This window comes from Dendrobates tinctorius, unplaced genomic scaffold, assembly GCF_039654945.1.
Source record: "Dendrobates tinctorius isolate UK_male_01 unplaced genomic scaffold, ASM3965494v1 ptg000116l, whole genome shotgun sequence".
Lineage (NCBI taxonomy): Eukaryota > Metazoa > Chordata > Amphibia > Anura > Dendrobatidae > Dendrobates > Dendrobates tinctorius.
This window is the reverse complement of record NW_027361784.1, coordinates 28347022-28367107: the sequence shown is the minus strand read 5'-3', so window position 1 is coordinate 28367107 and position 20086 is coordinate 28347022. Positions and strand designations below refer to the sequence as shown.

Genomic DNA, 20086 nt, shown 5'->3' with positions numbered 1-20086 from the left:
CTTGATCTACATAAATGTTTATCATATTAATGGAGTTACAGCCTATAATATGGGTCTTATCATAATGTACACATCTATTTATTCATTTGTGCAATATAACGCAATTTTAAATCTGCCACGTTTTGTACATATCAACACCCCAAAAAAGCATGTTCCTTCAAGCTCTATTTACCCTTCAGCTGCTATCCTATTGCAGGTCCACTGTTCGTGGTTGATCATAGGCAGTGCAGCTCTGCTCTGCTTCTACCTCTGACAGTTTGTGCTTTTAGAATACACTATGCTTCCATGCACTTTGTTCCTGTAAAGTCACTTGCCTGCAATCTGAGCGAGTATAGCTTCTTGTGTGTTTTTACATCATTGTTGGCTGGTTTCCAGCAAGGCTCAACTCCCCTGCATTCCTCTCTACCTTCACAACAAAGTGTGTAATAATTAGGGTTAGAAGCATTGACACAACACAAGTCGAACTGTTAGGAACGGCGGAAAGCACTAAATAAAAATATAAAGTGCGTTCGCCGCTCGGGGTCCACCGTGCGGTAGATGGTATAACCGCTGCTAGACGGTGACAGAGCAATATGGCGGAGGTGCGCACGGGGTTAGCCTTCACCCTGGTGCACAAAGTAATCGCTGTTTAGTCACAGAGATGGCAAAAACATAAAGTACTGAGCCTGTTAGGGTCACAGGAGCTCAGAGCAATAACACACACGGTAAGCGGTCACAGGAATAGCCCAAGATGGCAGTACTAAGTCCTTCTAGACCTACCGTGTGTGTCCGAGTATATAGCGTCGCAGCCGCGAACGCTCAAGTGGGCTGCTACAGCAGCGCGGCGTGAATACTGCCGCTCAACGACACTGCTTTGGCGCAGGCGCAATGTCGGACGCTAGCAGCTGAGTATGGAGCAATAGCACGCTGGCACTGGTAGTAACTCAATCCCTCACACAAGCGTATTATCAAAGGGAAGGGGTTTCAAATGAGTCATTCACCAGATCATGCATCCATCAAACATTCACTCAGCAGCAAGTATGTCTATACTAGTGCATGGCGGAACAGCCATGCGCGCCTTTTATAGCAGCCGGGACCTTCCGCACGCCTCCAGATCTCTGAGATGGACAAATGAGATTTGGAGCAGGATCTGAGCACATGACTCCCGATCTCCAATGGGAGATCGTCCCATGAGCATGCTCAGTAAGGGGATAGAAGGACAGCCTCAGGAGAGATTTGCTGCAAGGCAATCTCCTCTGCAATCTCTTGTGCAGTGGATAAAGAGCAGGAGACTGCAGAATGTGAGGGTCTGGATTCCTGCATAGCGACCGCAGAAACCTGACTCCTAACATTACCCCCCCTCCTAGGGCCCCCCTCCCTGAGACTTCCGACCCGCCAACTTGTGCCTATTAGTGGCGTAGGCCTCAGACTCGTCCAAAGGCAAGCCTGATGTCCGGGTAGGTGACAAGGAAACCCAGGACACGCGGAAGGCATCAGGGATGGCAAGATCGCCAGGTTTGAGAAGGGACACACGGGAGACAACGGGAGCGGAAGTTAAAGTGGGACACAGCCGTGTGTCAGCGGGCGTCGCCACTCTCCGTTTGGAGAGGCTATCCCGTGAACAAAAGGCACAGGCCCGAATATATTTTTTTACATCCCGAGCCCTGTGCGGCCACCAATAAGACCTAGCCAGGAGTTTAGTGGTCTGCATATAGCCGCAGTGACCACCCCTCCTGGAAGCGTGTGCCCACGCAAGAAGCCTTGGCCAAAGGTGATGAGGGACAAAGGTCTTACCCGGCGGCACAAAGTTTGGCCATTGCTGGGCGCTGTTGTCTGGAGCAACAGCATGTTGACAACGGTAACCTCAAATGGAGTCTTGTGCCGGACACGCCTCGAGAACGGCGCGAGACACCTCCATGGGCTCAGGGGGTGGCATCTCTGGCTCGGGTGGTTCCAGAGGCTCAAAAAAGTTCAGAGCTGAGGTAACCGTCCGCTTGGATCGAGCACGCTCCATACTGCGCTCCAAAAAACGGAGGTCAATGCGGGTGGAGATGGCAATCAGCTCCTCCAAAGTTGCGGGTACCTCTCTGGTAGAGAGAGCATCTTTGACGTGCTCCGCCAAACCTCTCCAAAACACAGGGATAAGGGCTTTGTCGGACCACTCCAGCTTGGAAGCCAGTGTCCGAAAACGAACGGCATACTGACTAACCGAGAGGGATCCCTGGGTCAAAGCCAGAAGCTGAAGAGAGGTGTCGTGCGTGACCCGTGGACCGAGGAAGACCTGCTTAATAGCTGTTAAAAACTGAGCAGCAGTCCGAACCTCTGGGTCACCACGCTTCCATAGTGGCGTAGCCCACTCCAATGCCTTGCCCGACAGAAGGGAGACAATAACCCCACCTTGGCCCGCTCCGTAGGGAATCACGCAGCCAGTAGCTCCAGCTGGATAGAGCACTGGCTGATGAAACCCCAACGGGAGGCGCCATCGCCAGAAAATTTATCGGGCAACGGGAGGCGGGTAACTGTCGGCGCGGGAGAGGACGTGGACATATGCATAACCACGTCAGTGATTGCTTGCACAGCAGCTTCGGTGGATTGCGCAGCTGAGAGAGCCCTCTCAAGAGTGGCCAACCGGCCCTCAAGCTGCCGAATGCACTGCAAGCGTTGCTGCTGTTCTGCCATCACTAGCCAGACCCTGGCGCTAGTATAATGTTAGGAACGGCGGAAAGCACTAAATAAAAATATAAATAAAGTGCGTTCGCCGCTCGGGGTCCACCGTGCGGTAGATGGTATAACCGCTGCTAGATGGTGGCAGAGCAATATGGCGGAGATAAGCCTTCACCCTGGTGCACAAAGCAATCGCTGTTTAGTCACAGAGATGGCATAAACATAAAGTACTGAGCCTGTTAGGGTCACAGGAGCTCAGAGCAAAAACACACACGGTAAGCGGTCACAGGACTAGCCCAAGATGGCAGTACTAAGTCCTTCTAGACCTACCGTGTGTTTTCGAGTATATAGCGTCGCAGCCGCGAACGCTCAAGTGGGCTGCTACTGCAGCGCGGCGTGAATACTGCCGCTCAACGACACTGCTATGGCGCAGGCGCAATGTCGGACGCTAGTAGCTGAGTATGGAGCAATAGCGCGCTGGCACTGGTAGTAACTCAATCCCTCACACAAGCGTATTAATGTACATACACAATAAACTCAGTCAGGCAAGATAATGTACATGTGTAGAAGGCACAAAGAAGCATATGGTGAATTCTATACTTAAATAAGCTTTATGATAACTCTAGAAAGCGGAGGTTGGTCAAGAGCACACAAGATAGGGAGCGAGGGGTCCGCAGCAATGAGAAGATACTGATGGGAACTGTAGACTTAGTAGTGTAAACTTAGCCTATTCAGTTACAGTCATATGTAAAAGTTTGGGCACCCCTATTAATGTTAACCTTTTTTCTTTATAACAATTTTGGTTTTTGCAACAGCTATTTTAGTTTCATATATCTAATAACTGATGGACTCAGTTATATTTCTGGATTCAAATGAGGTTTATTGTACTAACAGAAAATGTGCAATCTGCATTTAAACAAAATTTGACCGGTGCAAAAGTATGGGCACCCTTATCATTTTCTTGATTTGAACACTCCTAACTACTTTTTACTGACTTTCTGAAGCACTAAATTGGTTTTGTAACCTCATTGAGCTTTGAACTTCATAGCCAGGTGTATCAAATCATGAGAAAAGGTAGTTAAAGTGGCCACTTGCAAGTAGTTCTCCTATTTGATTCTCCTATGAAGAGTGGCATCATGGGCTCCTCAAAACAACTCTCAAATGATCTGAAAACCAAGATTATTCAACATAGCTTTTCAGGGGGAAGGATACAAAAAGTTGTCTCAGAGATTTAACCTGTCAGTTTCCACTGTGAGGAACATAGTAAGGAAATGGAAGAACACCGGTACAGTTCTTGTTAAGCCCAGAAGTGGCAGGCCAAGAAAAATATCAGAAAGGCAGAGAAGAAGAATGGTGAGAACAGTCAAGGACAATCCACAGACCACCTCCAAAGACCTGCAGCATCATCTTGCTGCAGATGGTGTCACTGTGCATCGGTCAACAATACAGCGCACTTTGCACAAGGAGAAGCTGTATGGGAGAGTGATGCGAAAGAAGCCATTTCTGCAAGCAGGCCACAAACAGAGTCGCCTGAGGTATGCAAAAGCACATTTGGACAAGCCAGTTACATTTTGGAAGAAGGTCCTGTGAACTGATGAAACAAAGATTGAGTTGTTTGGTCATACAAAAAGGCGTTATGCATGCGCTGTATTGTTGACCGATGCACAGTGACACCATCTGCAGCAAGATGATGCTGCAGGTCTGTGGAGGTGGTCTGTGGATTGTCCTTGACTGTTCTCACCATTCTTCTTCTTTGCCTTTCTGATAATCATAATTCTGCTTCACGTCACTTGTCTCATCTATTGCATTTTTTCTGTGCTGTATTGTGCATAAATATGTGACTCTTCAGGTTTTGTATTTGTCTATGCCTGATGAAGAGACCTGAGTAGTCTCGAAAGCTTGCAATGTGTTACCATCTTTTCAGTTAGCCATTAAAAGGTATCAACCACTGAAGACTCTCAATTCTGAATATTTGGCAATTATCAAGACACCCTCAATAAAGGAGTGGTTCTGCAGGTGGGGACAACGGACCACATCTCTGTACCAATGCTTTCTGGCTGATGTTTTGGTCACTTTTGAATGTTGGTTGTGCTTTCACACTTGTGGTAGCATGAGATGGACTCTACAACCCACACAAGTGGCTCAGGTAGTGCAGTTCATCCAGGATGGCACAACAATGCGAGCTGTGGTAAGGTTTGATGTGTCTGTCAGCGTAGTGTCCAGAGTCTGGAGGCGCTACCAGGAGACAGGCCAGTACACCAGATGTGGAGGGGGCCAACAACCCAGCAGCAGGACCGCTACCTCCGCCTTTGTACAAGGAGGAACAGGAGGAGCACTGCCAGAGCCCTGCAAAATGACCTCCAGCAGGCCACAAATGTGCATGTGTCTGCACAAACGGTTAGAAACCGACTCCATGAGGATGGTCTGAGGGCCCGACTTCCACAAATGGGGGTTGTGCTCACAGCCAAACACCGTGCAGGACGCTTGGCATTTGCCCCACACCAGGATTGGCAAATTCGCCACTGGTGCCCTGTGCTCTTCACAGATGAAAGCAGGTTCACACTGAGCACATGTGACAGACATGAGTCTGGAGACTCCGTGGAGAGGGATTACCTGCCTGCAACATCCTTCAGCATGTCCGGTTTGGCAGTGGGTTAGTAAAGGTGTGGTGTGGCATTTCTTTGGCGGGCCACACAGCCCTCCATGTGCTCGCCAGAGATAGCCTGACTGCCATTAGGTACCGAGATGAGATCCTCAGATCCCTTGTGATACCATATGCTGGTGCGGTTGGGCCCTGGGTTCCTCCTAACGCAGGACAATGCCAGACCTCATATGGCTGGAGTGTGTCAGCAGTTCCTGCAAGATGAAGGCATTGAAGATATGGACTGGCCCGCCCGTTCCCTAGACCTGAATCCGATTGAGTACATCTGGGACATCATGTCTCGCTCCATCCACCAACATCACGTTGCACCACAGACTGTCCAGGAGTTGGCGGATGCTTTAGTCCAGGTCTGGGAGGAGATCCCTCATGGCAACATCCGCCGCCTCATCAGGAGCATGCCCAGGTGTGGTAGAGAGGTCAGACACGTGGAGGCCACACGCACTACTGAGCATCATTTCCTTGTCTTGAGACATTTCCACTGAAGTTGGATCAGCCTGTAATGTGATTTTCCACTTTGATTTTGAATATCATTCCAAATGCAGACCTCCATGGGATATTAGGTTTGATTTATGTTGATAATTGTTATGTTTTATTGTTCTGAACACATTCCACTAGGCAATGAATAAAAATTTGCAACTGGAATATTTCATTCAGAGATGTCTAAGATGTGGTATTTTAGTGTTCCCTTTATTTTTTTGAGCAGTTTATATATATATTACATATTTATACGGGGCTTTGCGTGTGGAGCGAGTGTGACTATGTGGAGTGGGCGTGGCTTGATACAAACACACATACACAGTTTTATATATATAAAAATGCATTCATTAAGAAAATAGACATAAATACCAGCTATTAGGTACCAAAATTATCTGTTGAACTTATATTTAAAGCTTCAGATCTCCCCTGGGGATGAAAGGTTAAACATTCCCGCATAGTGAAGGGCTATGTGTGAAGCTGTTGGCAGCGGGTGACAAGCTTGACATGTAACGTCTATTATAAGAAAAGGTATAAATAGAACTTTCACTCCAGTTTTGTGGTAATTTCCTGTACGATGTGGTTGTGCACCCACTCCTGTCAGTGTCTGAATCATAGCCTGTATTACACGGCCCCTCCACCTGCTTCGCTCTCTGCTGTGATAAAGTAGGCACTACATATGTCACTTTCAGTTTGAGCAGCAGACACATTCTGCAGAAACGCTGTCATTCAGTGGTGTCAGTGCATCGTAAAGTTCTGCATGTCTGTTATAAGTTTGTTACTAAGTTGCTTAAAAAAAAGTCAGTTTTCCACCTTTAATGTCAACTATAATCGATACAAATCCATTAAAAAAAATGAAATCATTTAGTGGGGGGGGGGAGAAAATAACAAAACTAAAATAATGTGGTTGCATACGTGTGAACACCCTCTTATACAGTCATATGCAAAAGTTTGGGCACCCCTATTAATGTTAACCTTTTTTTCTTTCTAACAATTTTGTTTTTTGCAACAGCTATTTCAGTTTCATATATCTAATAACTGATGGACTCAGTAATATTTCTGGATTCAAATGAGGTTTATTGTAGTAACAGAAAATGTGCAATCTGCATTTAATCAAAATTTGACGGGTGCAAAAGTATGGGCACCTCAACATAACAGTGACATTAATATTTCGTAGATCCTCCTTTTGCAAAAATAACAGCCTCTAGTCGCTTCCTGTAGCTATTAATGAGTTCCTGGATCCTGGATGAAAGTATTTGTGACCATTCCTGTTTACAAAACAATTCCAGTTCAGTTAAGTTTGATGGTCGCCGAGCATAGACAGCCCGCTTCAAATCATCCCACAGATGTTCAATGATATTCAGGTCTGGGGACTGGGATGGCCATTCCAGAACATTGTATTTGTTCCTCTGCATGAATGCCTGAGTAGATTTGGAGCGGTGTTTTGGATCATTGTCTTGCTGAAATATCCATCCCCTGCGTAACTTCAACTTGGTCACTGATTCTTGCACATTATGGTCAAGAATCTGCTGATACTGAGTTGAATCCATGCGACCCTCAACTTTAACAAGATTCCCGGTGTCTGCATTGGCCACACAGCCCCAAAGCATGATGGAACCTCCACCAAATTTTACTGTGGGTAGCAAGTGTTTTTCTTGGAATGCTGTGTTTTTTAGCCTCCGTGCATAACGCCTTTTTGTATGACCAAATAACTCAATCTTTGTTTCATCAGTCCACAGGACCTTCTTCCACATTGTAACTGGCTTGTCCAAATGTGCTTTTGCATACCTCAGGCGACTCTGTTTGTGGCCTGCTTGCAGAAATGGCTTCTTTCGCATCTCTCTCCCATACAGCTTCTCCTTGTGCAAAGTGCGCTGTATTGTTGACCGATGCACAGTGACACCATCTGCAGCACGATGATGCTGCAAGTCTTTGGAGGTGGTCTGTGGATTGTCCTTGACTGTTCTCACCATTCTTCTTCTCTGCCCTTCTGATACTTTTCTTGGCCTGCCACTTCTGGGCTTAACAAGAACTGTACCTGTGTTCTTCCATTTCCTTACTATGTTCCTCACAGTGGAAACTGACAGGTTAAATCTCTGAGACAACTTTTTGTATCCATCCCCTGAAAAGCTATGTTGAATAATCTTTGTTTTCAGATCATTTGAGAGTTGTTTTGAGGAGCCCATGATGCCACTCTTCATAGGAGAATCAAATAGGAGAACTACTTGCAAGTGGCCACCTTAAATACCTTTTCTCATGATTTGATACACCTGGCTATGAAGTTCAAAGCTCAATGAGGTTACAAAACCAATTTAGTGCTTCAGGAAGTCAGTAAAAAGTAGTTAGGAGTGTTCAAATCAAGAAAATGATAAGGGTGCCCATACTTTTGCACCGGTCAAATTTTGTTTAAATGCAGATTGCACATTTTCTGTTAGTACAATAAACCTCATTTGAATCCAGAAATATAACTGAGTCCATCAGTTATTAGATATATGAAACTGAAATAGCTGTTGCAAAAACCAAAATTGTTAGAAAAAAAAAAGGTTAACATTAATAGGGGTGCCCAAACTTTTACATATGACTGTAATTGGGATGTGGTTGTGTTCAGAATTAGTCAATCACGCTTACAATTAAGTTACATAGTTGTCTGTATACGACCGCCGTCAATTACAGGCATTCTAATTAATTTCATACACAGATTTGCTGTTCTAGGATTTTCGTGACATTTTCTCAGTTGCATTTTACAGCAAAAGTCATGGTCCGTAAACAGCTTACAACACAGCAAAGGGATCTCATTGTTGAAAGTTATCAGCCAGGAGAAGAGTACAAAAAATATCCACGGCAATAGACATTGTACCATGGAGCACTGTGAAGACGTAGCTTAAATTTTGCACAACGGTCACATTACCCAGAACTATTACCTTTATTATCCAGTCCCTCAAACAGATGAAAAAAAAAAAAGAAAATTGGTCCAAGAGGCTGCCAAATGTCCTACAGGAACATTGAGGGAGCTGCAGAAATTTCTGGCAAGAAGTGGCTGTGCAATACACGTGACATCAATCTCCCATATTCTTCATATGTCTGGCCTGTGCAGTAAAGTGGCAAGATGGAATACTTTTCTTACAAAGAAAAACATCCAAACCCATGCATGTTTTGCTAAAACTTACATCACATCTGCCAAAAGCATGTGAGAAAAAGTGTTATGGTTTGATGAGATCAAGTTTGATCTTTTTGGCCATAATTCCAAAATGTTTGTTACAAAGCCAACACTGCGCATCAGTTAAAGCGCACAATACCTACAGTGAAGCATGGTGGATGCAACATTGTGCTTTGGGCCAGTTTTTCAGCAGCTGGAACTGGGGCTTTCGCCAAGGTGGAGGGAATTGTGAACAACTGTAAATATCAGTCAATTCTGCATCAAAACCTTCAGACCTCTGCTAAAAAGGTAAAGATGAAGAGGAATTTCACTTTTCAGCATGACAATAGTTCTGAGCAACCTCCAAATCAACAGAAGAATGGCTTCACTAGAAGAAGATCAAAGTTTAGGAATGGCCCTGCCAGAAGCCAAATCTGAATCCAGGTCATGTGTTGAGACCAGAAGAAGGCGCGGTACACATGAGATGACCCCGCAATCTGACAAATGTACAGTAGAAGTACTGCAAGGAAGAGTAGGCAAAGATTGCCAATTCTAGATGCGCCGTGCTGACTCCTATCCAAAAAGACTGAACAGAGTCATAATTTCAAGGGAGACTTCGACAAAATATTAGTTTAAGGGTGTGCATATTTATACAACCACATTATTTTTGTTCTTTATTTTTCTTTTGCCACTTAAAGAGTCTTCAGTCGATTTTTCAATTGATTTGTACATATTATGGGTGACAATAAAGGTGGAAAAAGTTTTGAAAATATTCGTCTCATTACTTTTTTTTTTTACATTACACAATATCCTGCCATTTTAACAGGGGTATTTAGAGTTTTTTCAACCAATGTAAGTAATTTATTTTTCCCTATTAAACATGGGTGCTAGGGAAAATAGCCACTAGTCATGTATTTAGTCACTAGCAGGCCCAGTGTGGGTTCTAGACCACGTAGCTCTGCAAAGGGATTGGCAAGGGGCAATCATGATCACCAGGTCCAATTTCCACTCTTCCATTCACTACATGGTGCTCATTTATTGTCTCCAAGTCTGACGAAAATATTTATTTTTTATTATAAGTTGCAGGTAATTATTTTTTATATTTAAGAACTTTCTTGGGGACGGCCATATTGGAGGCACACACTTCTTTTCGGTACTGCCTATACAGAGAGCACGATAATTTTGTTAAATGCAATAAATGAGAGCTCAAAGCCAAAAAAGTGCCACACACTGAACAGCCTTCACGGTGTAGTAGCGTCCTCTATTATGGCCACCAGGGAGTTGAAGAGGACCTCTTATAGGACTGAGCTCTATCGCTGCAATAAAGGCTCTTGCCAGAGGCCAGGGACACAATGGTGCGGCATACGTGTGTGTATTTTGTTCTTGCCTCATTGTCATAAAATCCTACAGCCTCTGCTAATCCTGCCCCAGTCTACACAGTAAAGCTAAAACGTAAGCTGCAGGAAATAGAAAATATCTAATGGACTGAATAATATATTTTAATGGTTTTTATACATGAACTCACATAAAACAAACACCCCAAAAAATAGATTTATTAATACATATTTTTTGATATTTCATTTTCAAGATAATTTTGATTATTTCACTGTGTACAATCAGGAGCTCGATTAGGATTTTTTATTATTAACTTGGGTTAGCAGGATCTTGCACGTCATTATCAGTCTTCCCACTATCTTAAATAATGGCAGATGTGTGCGGTTGGGGTTACTACTCACTACTACCTTCTCATTCCCTAATTAAAGGCAAAATCCGAAGCAGCCCACCATTTAATGCCTTCTTCATTAATAAACTAAACGTTTCTCAGCCACTTACCGTGAACCACTTTTACATAAAATCTCTATACAAATGTACTAAGGATATTGCTGTAAAGGAAACAAGAAGCAGAAAAGAAAAAAAAACTTTTAACTTTATTAACAAATGTTTTGTTTTATATTTTTTTCAGAACTGAAATAATCAGAGTGGTCGATGTTCCTTCACCTCGTCTCTTACCACTCAGCGGCACCATGTATCCCTGGACTGTAGGTTAGCCCTTGTGTTCTGGACTGGGGTTCAATGCTTCGTCTGTCTTTGTTTCTTGTGTATATCAAGGGCTCTTCTGAGTGCATTGTCTGGCACAAGATCCGTAATGTCCATGTCCACCACGTCACAGCCGATTTTTGGACACCTATTGAAGACCATAGAGATTGGAACCATTGTCAGTCATTTACAAGCATTAGTTTATTATTAGCTCTAAGCAACATTCTTTTCTAATGGCTTTTCCCTAGGGATGAAGAAAAAGATTCCCACGACCCTGGTCTGGAGTCCAATTCGATACTGCCGAACCAAGCCAGTGCGAAGTTCTTTGGCATATACCCTTGTATGCCGGCACCGAAGACGCCTTTACAATGTCTCTACGACATCATGACGTTTCGTGAGGTCTAGCGATCTCAAGGGTCCCCCAGGATGCCAACATTCCAGGGACGGCGAGTAAGCTCGCACTGCCCTGGTTCAGCAGTCTTCGGCCGACGGAGCTGTCTTCCCCCTGCCGGAGATTCTGCGCAAGTGCTGGAATCATTGCCTGGGGACATCTCATGAGACGGGAGAGCGCAGGCGCAGTAGGCTCCTGATGACGTTGTGGGAGCCGGCCAAAGAACAGAGAGGGCCATCAGTCTGTAACTGACACATCACTCTAGTCTCTTCACTTGCAGGTGCCGAATCACTGCCAGGGGTTGTCTCATCAGAGATGAGAGAATTCCAGGCAGCAATTCAATATTCATGTGGTTAGTATCCATGCTACTACTGTGCACTGCTACATCCATTCTGGATTCCTATATCACCTGACTAATTCAGCTCTCACTGGACTCCCTGACAAACTCAGCTCTGCAGCTACCTCAAGTTTGCTATACTGCTGGGTTAGTTCTGCATTGGACTCTCCGACAAACTTAGCTCTGCAGCTACATCAACTTTGCTATACTGCTGGGTTAGTTCTGCATTGGACTCTGCGACAAACTCAGCTCTGAACTAAATCACCTCTGCTATACTGCTGGGTTAGTTCTGCATTGGACTCTGCGACAAACTCAGCTCTGAACTAAATCACCTCTGCTATACTGCTGGGTTAGTTCTGCATTGGACTCTCTGACAAACTTAGCTCAGAGTCCAACTCTGCTACAAGCGGGGCTCAACTACTGTCTTTTTGATTACACCCCTGCTATATCGGTTGCTTTTGCTTCGTTTTTTGTAGTTCCAGTAACTGTTCCTCGTGCCCCCGTCCAGGCACATCAGCATCCGTCGTCCTGGTCATAAGCAGGGGACCAACGCAATGGGCAGAAAACACAAAGCCTGTCATTTCTGAGGGGGGAGGGGGCACATTATGACGACCATAATCTGCCGCATGAAAGGAAAATGTACTAAAACTTTTAATTATGAGGAAGCGGCTACGGCATCACTCATTTCACTCAGATTTTTCTTCCATATAATTTCAAGAACGAAAACTCATTTTTGGGAACCCACCTGGCATTTTTAGACTTCTGGTGTTTGTTCGTAATCATCCGTACAATTGCATCTTTATCATATGAGTGACCGCACACTTTGTTTTTCACTGGGTTCTCCATTTCCATCTGCAATGAAACCACAGTTCACAATATGACATATTATAAATCAGAATTAGCAGAGACGATGTGCATGATGCTGTCCAATAACCCTAAGCTAAGTCCTATGCTCCCTTTAAAGAGGACCTCACTTGCCATAAATATGTAATATTTTTACCCAGTGTAAATGCCGCTGTTCTCCTGAATCCGGTGATGTTTTTCTTTTGTTCCTGCGCCTCTCCGTTCCCGAGATATGGCCTCCTCTTCCCTGTTTAAATCTAGTCTATTTTATCCAAGTGGGTGTGTACATCAACTATTCCATGCGGGCATTTTCTGGATGACCACGCCCAGTTGACTATATAGACTGGATTTATGTATAGGAAAGAGGAGGCCATATCTCAGGAACGGAGAGGAGCAGGAACAAAAGAAAAACATCGCCGGATTCAGGAGAACGGCGACACTTACACCAGAATAAAAAAAAAATCATATACTTAAGATAAGTGACAGGTCCCTGTCATCACATCACTACTAAAGCAGCAGAAATTATAGAAAATCAATTTCTTGAACTTTTCTCCCCATGTCTTGAATATTTTCATACTATGTTTCATAGTATGTAGTGAAAGATTTTTAAAACAAGACTGTGCACCAGTAAAAGGCAGTATACTGTATAGTTTATTAATATTTAGTCTAATTCAGTAGACTATGGGTCAAAGACAATATATTATATTCAGAAGGTCGCCAGTATACAAACTACCAATGAACAGTTAGATTTGGATTATAAGACGCACCCCAAATTTTGAGGAGAAAAATAGGAATAAAATTTTTTTTTAATAAAATGGTGGTTGCATCTTATAATCCATGCATCTTATTGCTTACTGGGGGTGGTGGCTGCGGTGAGGTGGGGTCCCAGGGTCCCTGCTGGAGGAGGCAAAAGTGGAGCGTTGTGATGTGCGGCACGCCGCTGCAGGTGTCTGGTGCTGCTGCGCTGTGTCCGGTGCAGAGTGCAGCAGCACCGGACACAGCGCAGCAGCACCGCACACCCGCAGCGGCGTGCCGATAAGGTATATCCGCATTATAAGACGCACCCCCATTTTCCCCCCAAATTTGGGGGAAAAAAGTGCGTGTTATAATCCGAAAAATATGATACTCACCTCAATAATCTATGAAGGCGTTGGAAACTTAGTATTAAACTTGTGCACAGCTCACTCCATTTATAAAGTGCCAGTCACATGGGTACCTGTAAGTGCTAGAATGGTAGTGTTCCCGATTAACCACTCCCACATCATTCGCTCACAACCTACAAGACTGTGCCTGGGAGGAAGTGTAAAGAGGTGGCGATCGAGCGTGGGTCAGGCAGTACAATTTTCAGTCTATCGTACTGTCATAAATAACCAGTCACAGCACTCGATCTTCCATCAGTGATAGAAGGGCGATATGGATAGGGTAGCAGCCCAAAGAATGTGTGCACATGCATCTTCTAGAACTCTCTCAGCTGTTGGAACTAGAAGATGATTTGTTACTGGTGGTAAGAGTGCTTAAAGGGAATCTGTCAGTAGGATCACCCCTTCTAATCCAACTATATTGGCATACAGGTAATAGAAAGTTGAATAAAATGATACCTTGATAGCTGCAATCCTATGTCTTATTCCACATTTCTTTTATATGTAAATGAGCTGTTAAGATCTATGGGCTGGACATAGATCTACTGGAGAATCTGCCTCCAGAGCTTATTTTAAATGAAAGGGGCAAATACCAGTGTGAGACACATAATGACTGACATATAGATCAGGAGACCAGACTGTTAGTATTACACTGGTAATGCCCTTTTTCATTTAAGATACGCTCTCGAGGCAGACCCTCAGGAAGATCTATGTCCGGCCCATAGATCGTAACAGCTCATTTACATATTAAGAAAAATGTGGTTTTCTCTGGAATAAGAAATCGGATCACGTATATCAATGTATCATTTGGTTCAGCTTTCTATGACCTACATGCCCATAGAGACAGCATAGGAGGGTTGATCCAACTGACAGTTTCCCTATAAGATTTGATTACATTTATCGATAGAAATACAAAATTATTATTATAATTACTGAGAGGAGATGTTTTTGGGCTGAAATATAGCTTTAAAAGTGTACCTGTCATTTCAGATAAATTATTTTATTTTAATAAGCTGTTGTGTGTGTAACATGTGGGATAACTCTATTTCTTTAAATTTTACTTGTCTGTAACCAACTGGATGGAAGATTAGCCGCTATGTCTTCAATACACAGTACCCACAGATATGAGCGATTCCTGCTCTCCTGTCTTTAGGTAGCACATTCAAAAGCCGCAAGGAGGACATTGTACCAAAGTACTGAGCAGAGCAGCTATGCATCCAGCACTTCGTTTTGACCAAGAAGGATTTTAGCTATAAGAAGTGGCTCATAAGTGAAGAAAAAAAAGCATATTTTTCTGACAAGATACATTACAAAGCTTCTTATATTTGTTTGGATTACCTATTACTCAAAGTGTGTAGAGAGTGACCATTTAAGCACATAAGGGGCCTACAAGATACACTTATGTCTGCCTTTATAGTATAAATGCTGTGTATTTTGGATCTATACAAGGATTTATATCCCTGTGATAGATACTTGGGTATCTTAAATACATTGTCTAGTCTCCATAACATCACACAGGCCTTCATCATCTATGCTGGAGTAACGACCATTCCAGATTTACCCCCCATTAGGACAAAGTGAAGGCAAAATGGTTTCTAAAAAGCGAATATTGATGAAGGCTGAGCGTGAAGTCTTGCTTGCAGCTCTATGGCCTGCTGATGAAGAAGACAGATCTTTCTGAAACTTCAATGACCACTTCCGCGGCCCCCAGAAAGTAGCTGCACTGATGATCACTGCTCTGGAGGTCAACGAACCTTAACACGTTGCGCAATTAAAGACCAGAGTGCGACAATACTGTGAAATCACTGTTCTACATATTTTCAAAAGTTGTCATGTTCAGTTATGAAATGAGACATTTCACAATGATTTTCCCCTCCCGAATTCAAATCTGACATTGAAAATTTTCAGTTGTCTCTTGTGTCTATGAAACCAGAGTTTTCCTTTTACTGCTACATATAATTAATGCATACATTGAAATTTATTTAGAGGAAACTTAGCAACAATTTGAATAACTAAAACGTTTCAAACACTATTGAAAATTACACACAGACATTGCACTGCAAGATCTGCTCCTCATTCAGTGACGACGACTCTTTTGCTTGTCTCTTGTACTCCGGAATCGGCTCATATCTTACAACTCTCTAACAATAATCTGCAATCACGATGGATTCCATTTTCCTTGATATCTTTTCTCTATTGCTGCAATATCTTGGTGTGATCTCTCCCCATGCTCGCAGCTCACTGGTGGAAAAAAAGTCTAGATGCAAATGTAAGTTGTCCTTAACTTCCTCCCCTTCATCTTCTCCTTCCTAGCGATCATTTGCCGTCAATGGACCACCCTTTTGAATTGGTTCTTTTGGTTCAAAGTCACCTGCCTCCCAGCTGTCGGTCTCCGCCAAGTCTTCCCGGCTCTTTTGGGAAGTTAAGAATAACTGGGATGATGAGGAGTAAGCAGAAAAAAAAAACAAGATCCTGAGAAAAGAGTAGATGTGAATGTAAGAAATGAATCTTTAAGGACATGTTACAGCCAAGATCCTGATATGTTTGATGACATTTTCCACCAACTCTTCATAGTTATCTACTCATAAGTTTCCCAAAAAATCAGTTACCACATGCAGCCTTTTCCGTGCCCTGCAATAAACGGAGAAACTCGTCATCTTGAAGAAGCTTATGAATCTGAGGTCCAATAAAGACTCCTTCCTTTATCTTTGCTTCACGGAACCTTGGAAATTTCTCGATAAGATAAATGAATGCCTTTGCATTTGTATCCATTACTTCACAAAGGTCTTCATTAAGCCCAACTTGATATGCAATGGTGTTCACACGATCTTATGAGGGTCAACCCGTGCTGGATGAAGGACATGTTTACTCCCTGGCTGAAGTGAATGTCAGAGAGGCCAGTCTCTCTTCTTGTAGTGATATTCTCTTGCACGACTATCCCACTCACACAGAAAGTAGCAGTACTTTGTGTATCCACCCTGGAGACCAAGTAACAGGGCAAGCACCTTTATGTCACCACAGAGGGGCCACACATGTTGGTCAGAATTTAGGCACCTCAACAGCTGTTTCATGTTGTCAAAGGTTTCCTTCATCTGGACTGCATAACCAACGGGAATTGAAGGTAGCGCATTGCCATTACACAGCAAGATGGCTTTTAGGTTTTGAACAAATTGATGAGGAGCCTCCATCCCTCTGATTTATGACTTTTCTTCAGAGCATCCATTAAACTGTTGATGTTGTTGCATACCACAAGATCACCCTCCATGAATAATAATCATAATAATAAATTTTATTTCTATAGCGCCGACATATTCCGCAGCACTTTACAGTTCAGAGGGGATTTGTACAGACTATAGACATTACAGCATAAAAATAACCACATAGATCATAACAGATACCAAGAGGAGTGAGGGCCCTGCTCGCAAGCTTACAATCTATGAGAAGTATTGGACAAGATCTTTATCACAGTTGCGGAACAAAGAAAAACTAATATTGCCCGCTAGGAAATTCCACTGGTGTAGCCAGGAACCTAAGAGCTCAGCCTTACTGCTGTAGCCAAGAACCTATGAGCTCAGCCTCACTGCTGTAGCCAGGAACCTAAGAGCTCAGCCTTATTGCTCTGGCCAGGAACCTAAGAGCTCAGCCTTACTGCTATGGCCAGGAACCTAAGAGCTCAGCCTTACTGCTGTAGCCAAGAACCTATGAGCTCTGCCTTATTGCTCTGGCCAGGAACCTAAGAGCTCAGCCTTACTGCCGTAGCCAGGAACCTAAGAGCTCTGCCTCACTGCTGTAGCCAGGAGCCTAAGAGTTCAGCCTTATTGCTGTGGCCAGGAACCTAAGAGCTCAGCCTTACTGCCGTAGCCAGGAACCTAAGAGCTCAGCCTTATTGCTGTGGCCAGGAACCTAAGAGCTCAGCCTTACTCTTGGGCAGATACAAATCTCATAACAAAGTAAACTGAACAATGCTGTTAAAGGTGCAGTTCAGTTGAGGTTACTGACAGAAAGTCTAGGTCATGAGAGGAAGATGCTTCATGACACCAAGCGCCCTCTTCTTCCTCACTTGATCAGATTGAAAATGTTTCTGATGCTTTAGGGACCGGCAGTTCTTCTGCATATGGTACTGGGCATATTGCAGATGGACTGTTTGGATACTGTAAAGTCCACTTCTTCCTTGAAATTCCTTTCCTAATGTGGGTACCATGCAGAAATAGCAATTGGTAGTGTGATCAATTGGCTCTCTCCAGATCATTGTGAATGCAAAAGGCATAGATTGCCTCTTCCCATGAATCCACTGGAAAAGATGTGATGCCCATCTACTGCAGCATGTGTGTGGAGTCCAACTCTTGTGCTGATCTCCTATTCTGCAGCCAAAATACAGGTTGTAGGCTTTCCTTATCATGGGAAGTCAAGTTTCGCCTTTGTGACACAAGAGTTACTTCTTAGTACATGTAGCAAAAAGCTGTATTTTTTATAACATTTTTTTATCTTTACTTTAGCTATTAGGGAGCTCAACCTACAATTGTTTCATCGCTTATACTATATACCGCAATTCTCTCTCTTACGCACCCTAAAATGGGACAAAATAAAAAAAAACAACTACAGCTAAGAACAAAAAACAAGCCCTTGAGATACTCCATCAACTCAAAAAGAAGGAGGCATGGAAATTGGACAAACCTAAAGGCAACAAACCAAATTTTTCTTTTTTGCAAATTTCAGAAATTTTGAAGCCATTAAAATATTATTTTTAAATTAATAATTAAAAAAAATAATAATAATAGGAACAACAACAATAATAATTAAAATATTTATAATAATAAAATTAAACAAGTTTGGCATTGACACAACTGTACTGACCTGGAGAAAACTGTTGACAGGTCACAAGGTCATATTTTTACTGCACAGTGAATGTGGTAAAAATTAAAGTTAAAAAAATAAATAAATAATGGCGAAATTATGTTGTTGTTTTTTTCGCCATTTCACTTGACTTCCTATTTTTTTTCAATCTATTATATGGCAAAATTAAAAGAACAACTCATCCAGAAACAAATGAGTGCTAATCTGGCTACGCTGATGGAAAAAGTAAAAAAAAAAAATAAAGATAAAAAACTTATGACGTTTGGAACAAGCAGAGAAAAAAAAAAAAGTTAAAGGGACAATTCTCGCGCCTGCGTACTGCAGTAATCTGCTCTGACCTCAACAGGGCAGATAAGTACGCTTGCGCAGGAGCGCGAGTGGGGAGCGATGAAGCAAGCAGGAGAGCGGCAGGGGAAGAAGATGGGAGGCACCAGACCCGGACCTGCAACACCTATCGGACCGGACCGCCCCACAGGTGAGTATAATAAAACTTATTTTTCTTCCCTTACAGGTCGGGGGGCTTATATACAGCATGTAGCCCCTTCATGTACTATACCTGTGTTATGGGACAGATGAAATTAGCGATGGTCTGAGTGACCGCAATCTCTTCGTCTTCATCCTCAAAGGCTGGATTGCTTGACTCCTGAGAAACGCCCACTAGGAGACAAAAAAAGGACAATAGCATGAAACAAGTGCCCAATACTCATCGGGGGAATTTCTTTTCCTTTTCTTTGTTTTTTTTTTTTAATACATTCACTTTGTACCAGATTATCAAATATACTTAAATTAATGATCCCCAATTGAAAACCATATGAAACTCTCAGCAGTCAGTTAATAATAATAATCTTTAATAATAATAATAATAATCTTTATTTTTATATAGCGCTAACATATTCCGCAGCGCTTTACAGTGTGCACACATTATCATCACTGTCCCCGATGGGGCTCACAATCTAAAATCCCTATCAGTATGTCTTTGGAGTGTGGGAGGAAACCGGAGAACCCGGAGGAAACCCACGCAAACACGGGGAGAACATACAAACTCCTTGCAGATGTTGTCCACTGAGCCAGTTGTTTTTGAAGCCGGCTGGTCCCACTCTTTGGTTGACAACAAGAACTTGGAGTCCCTACTTTTCATCATCAGTTGGACATCACAAAAGGCAGAAACATCACCTAAGAGGTTATTCCACCAATATAAGTAACTTAGGGGACTACTTGCTAATCACTACTCTGAAAACACAGTGACCGCGGCTCTGAAAGGGTCTCTCCCACCGCGTCTTGAATGGAGTAGAGGAGGGCATGATTGACCTCCACCAAAGTGGAACGCTGTACTCCGCTATTTCCCACTGACGATGAATGGAGCGGAGGTCAAGCATGATCTCCTCCTCTCCACTCAAGACGTTGGGTGCAAAGCCCAGATCTTCTGATCCTGGAAGATCTTCTTGTCCAGTTTGGACCTCCAGGGATCAGCAAGTTATCGGTTGGGAATAATTTGCTTTTCTTTTTTATGGATGTGGAGTAGGGAGGAGGTTGGGAACAATCTCATCCATTGCTTTCATAACTTTGATAA

General features: G+C 43.3%; 1 protein-coding gene across 2 annotated transcripts in view; it reads right to left on the bottom strand.

Annotated features, from left to right (window-relative positions):
- Positions 1–10824: 10824 nt before the first annotated feature.
- NSMCE2 (NSE2 (MMS21) homolog, SMC5-SMC6 complex SUMO ligase) overlaps positions 10825–20086 on the bottom strand; it is a 200737-nt gene continuing 191475 nt past the window's right edge. For both annotated transcript variants that reach the window (XM_073590316.1, XM_073590317.1), the window contains exons 5-7: positions 19073–19173; positions 12426–12532; positions 10825–11100 (exon numbers count right to left, since the gene is read on the bottom strand). In XM_073590316.1, coding sequence (XP_073446417.1) covers positions 10986–11100; positions 12426–12532; positions 19073–19173 — 323 coding nt within the window. In that variant the 3' untranslated portion in view covers positions 10825–10985. The remainder of the gene's footprint in view (positions 11101–12425; positions 12533–19072; positions 19174–20086) is intronic.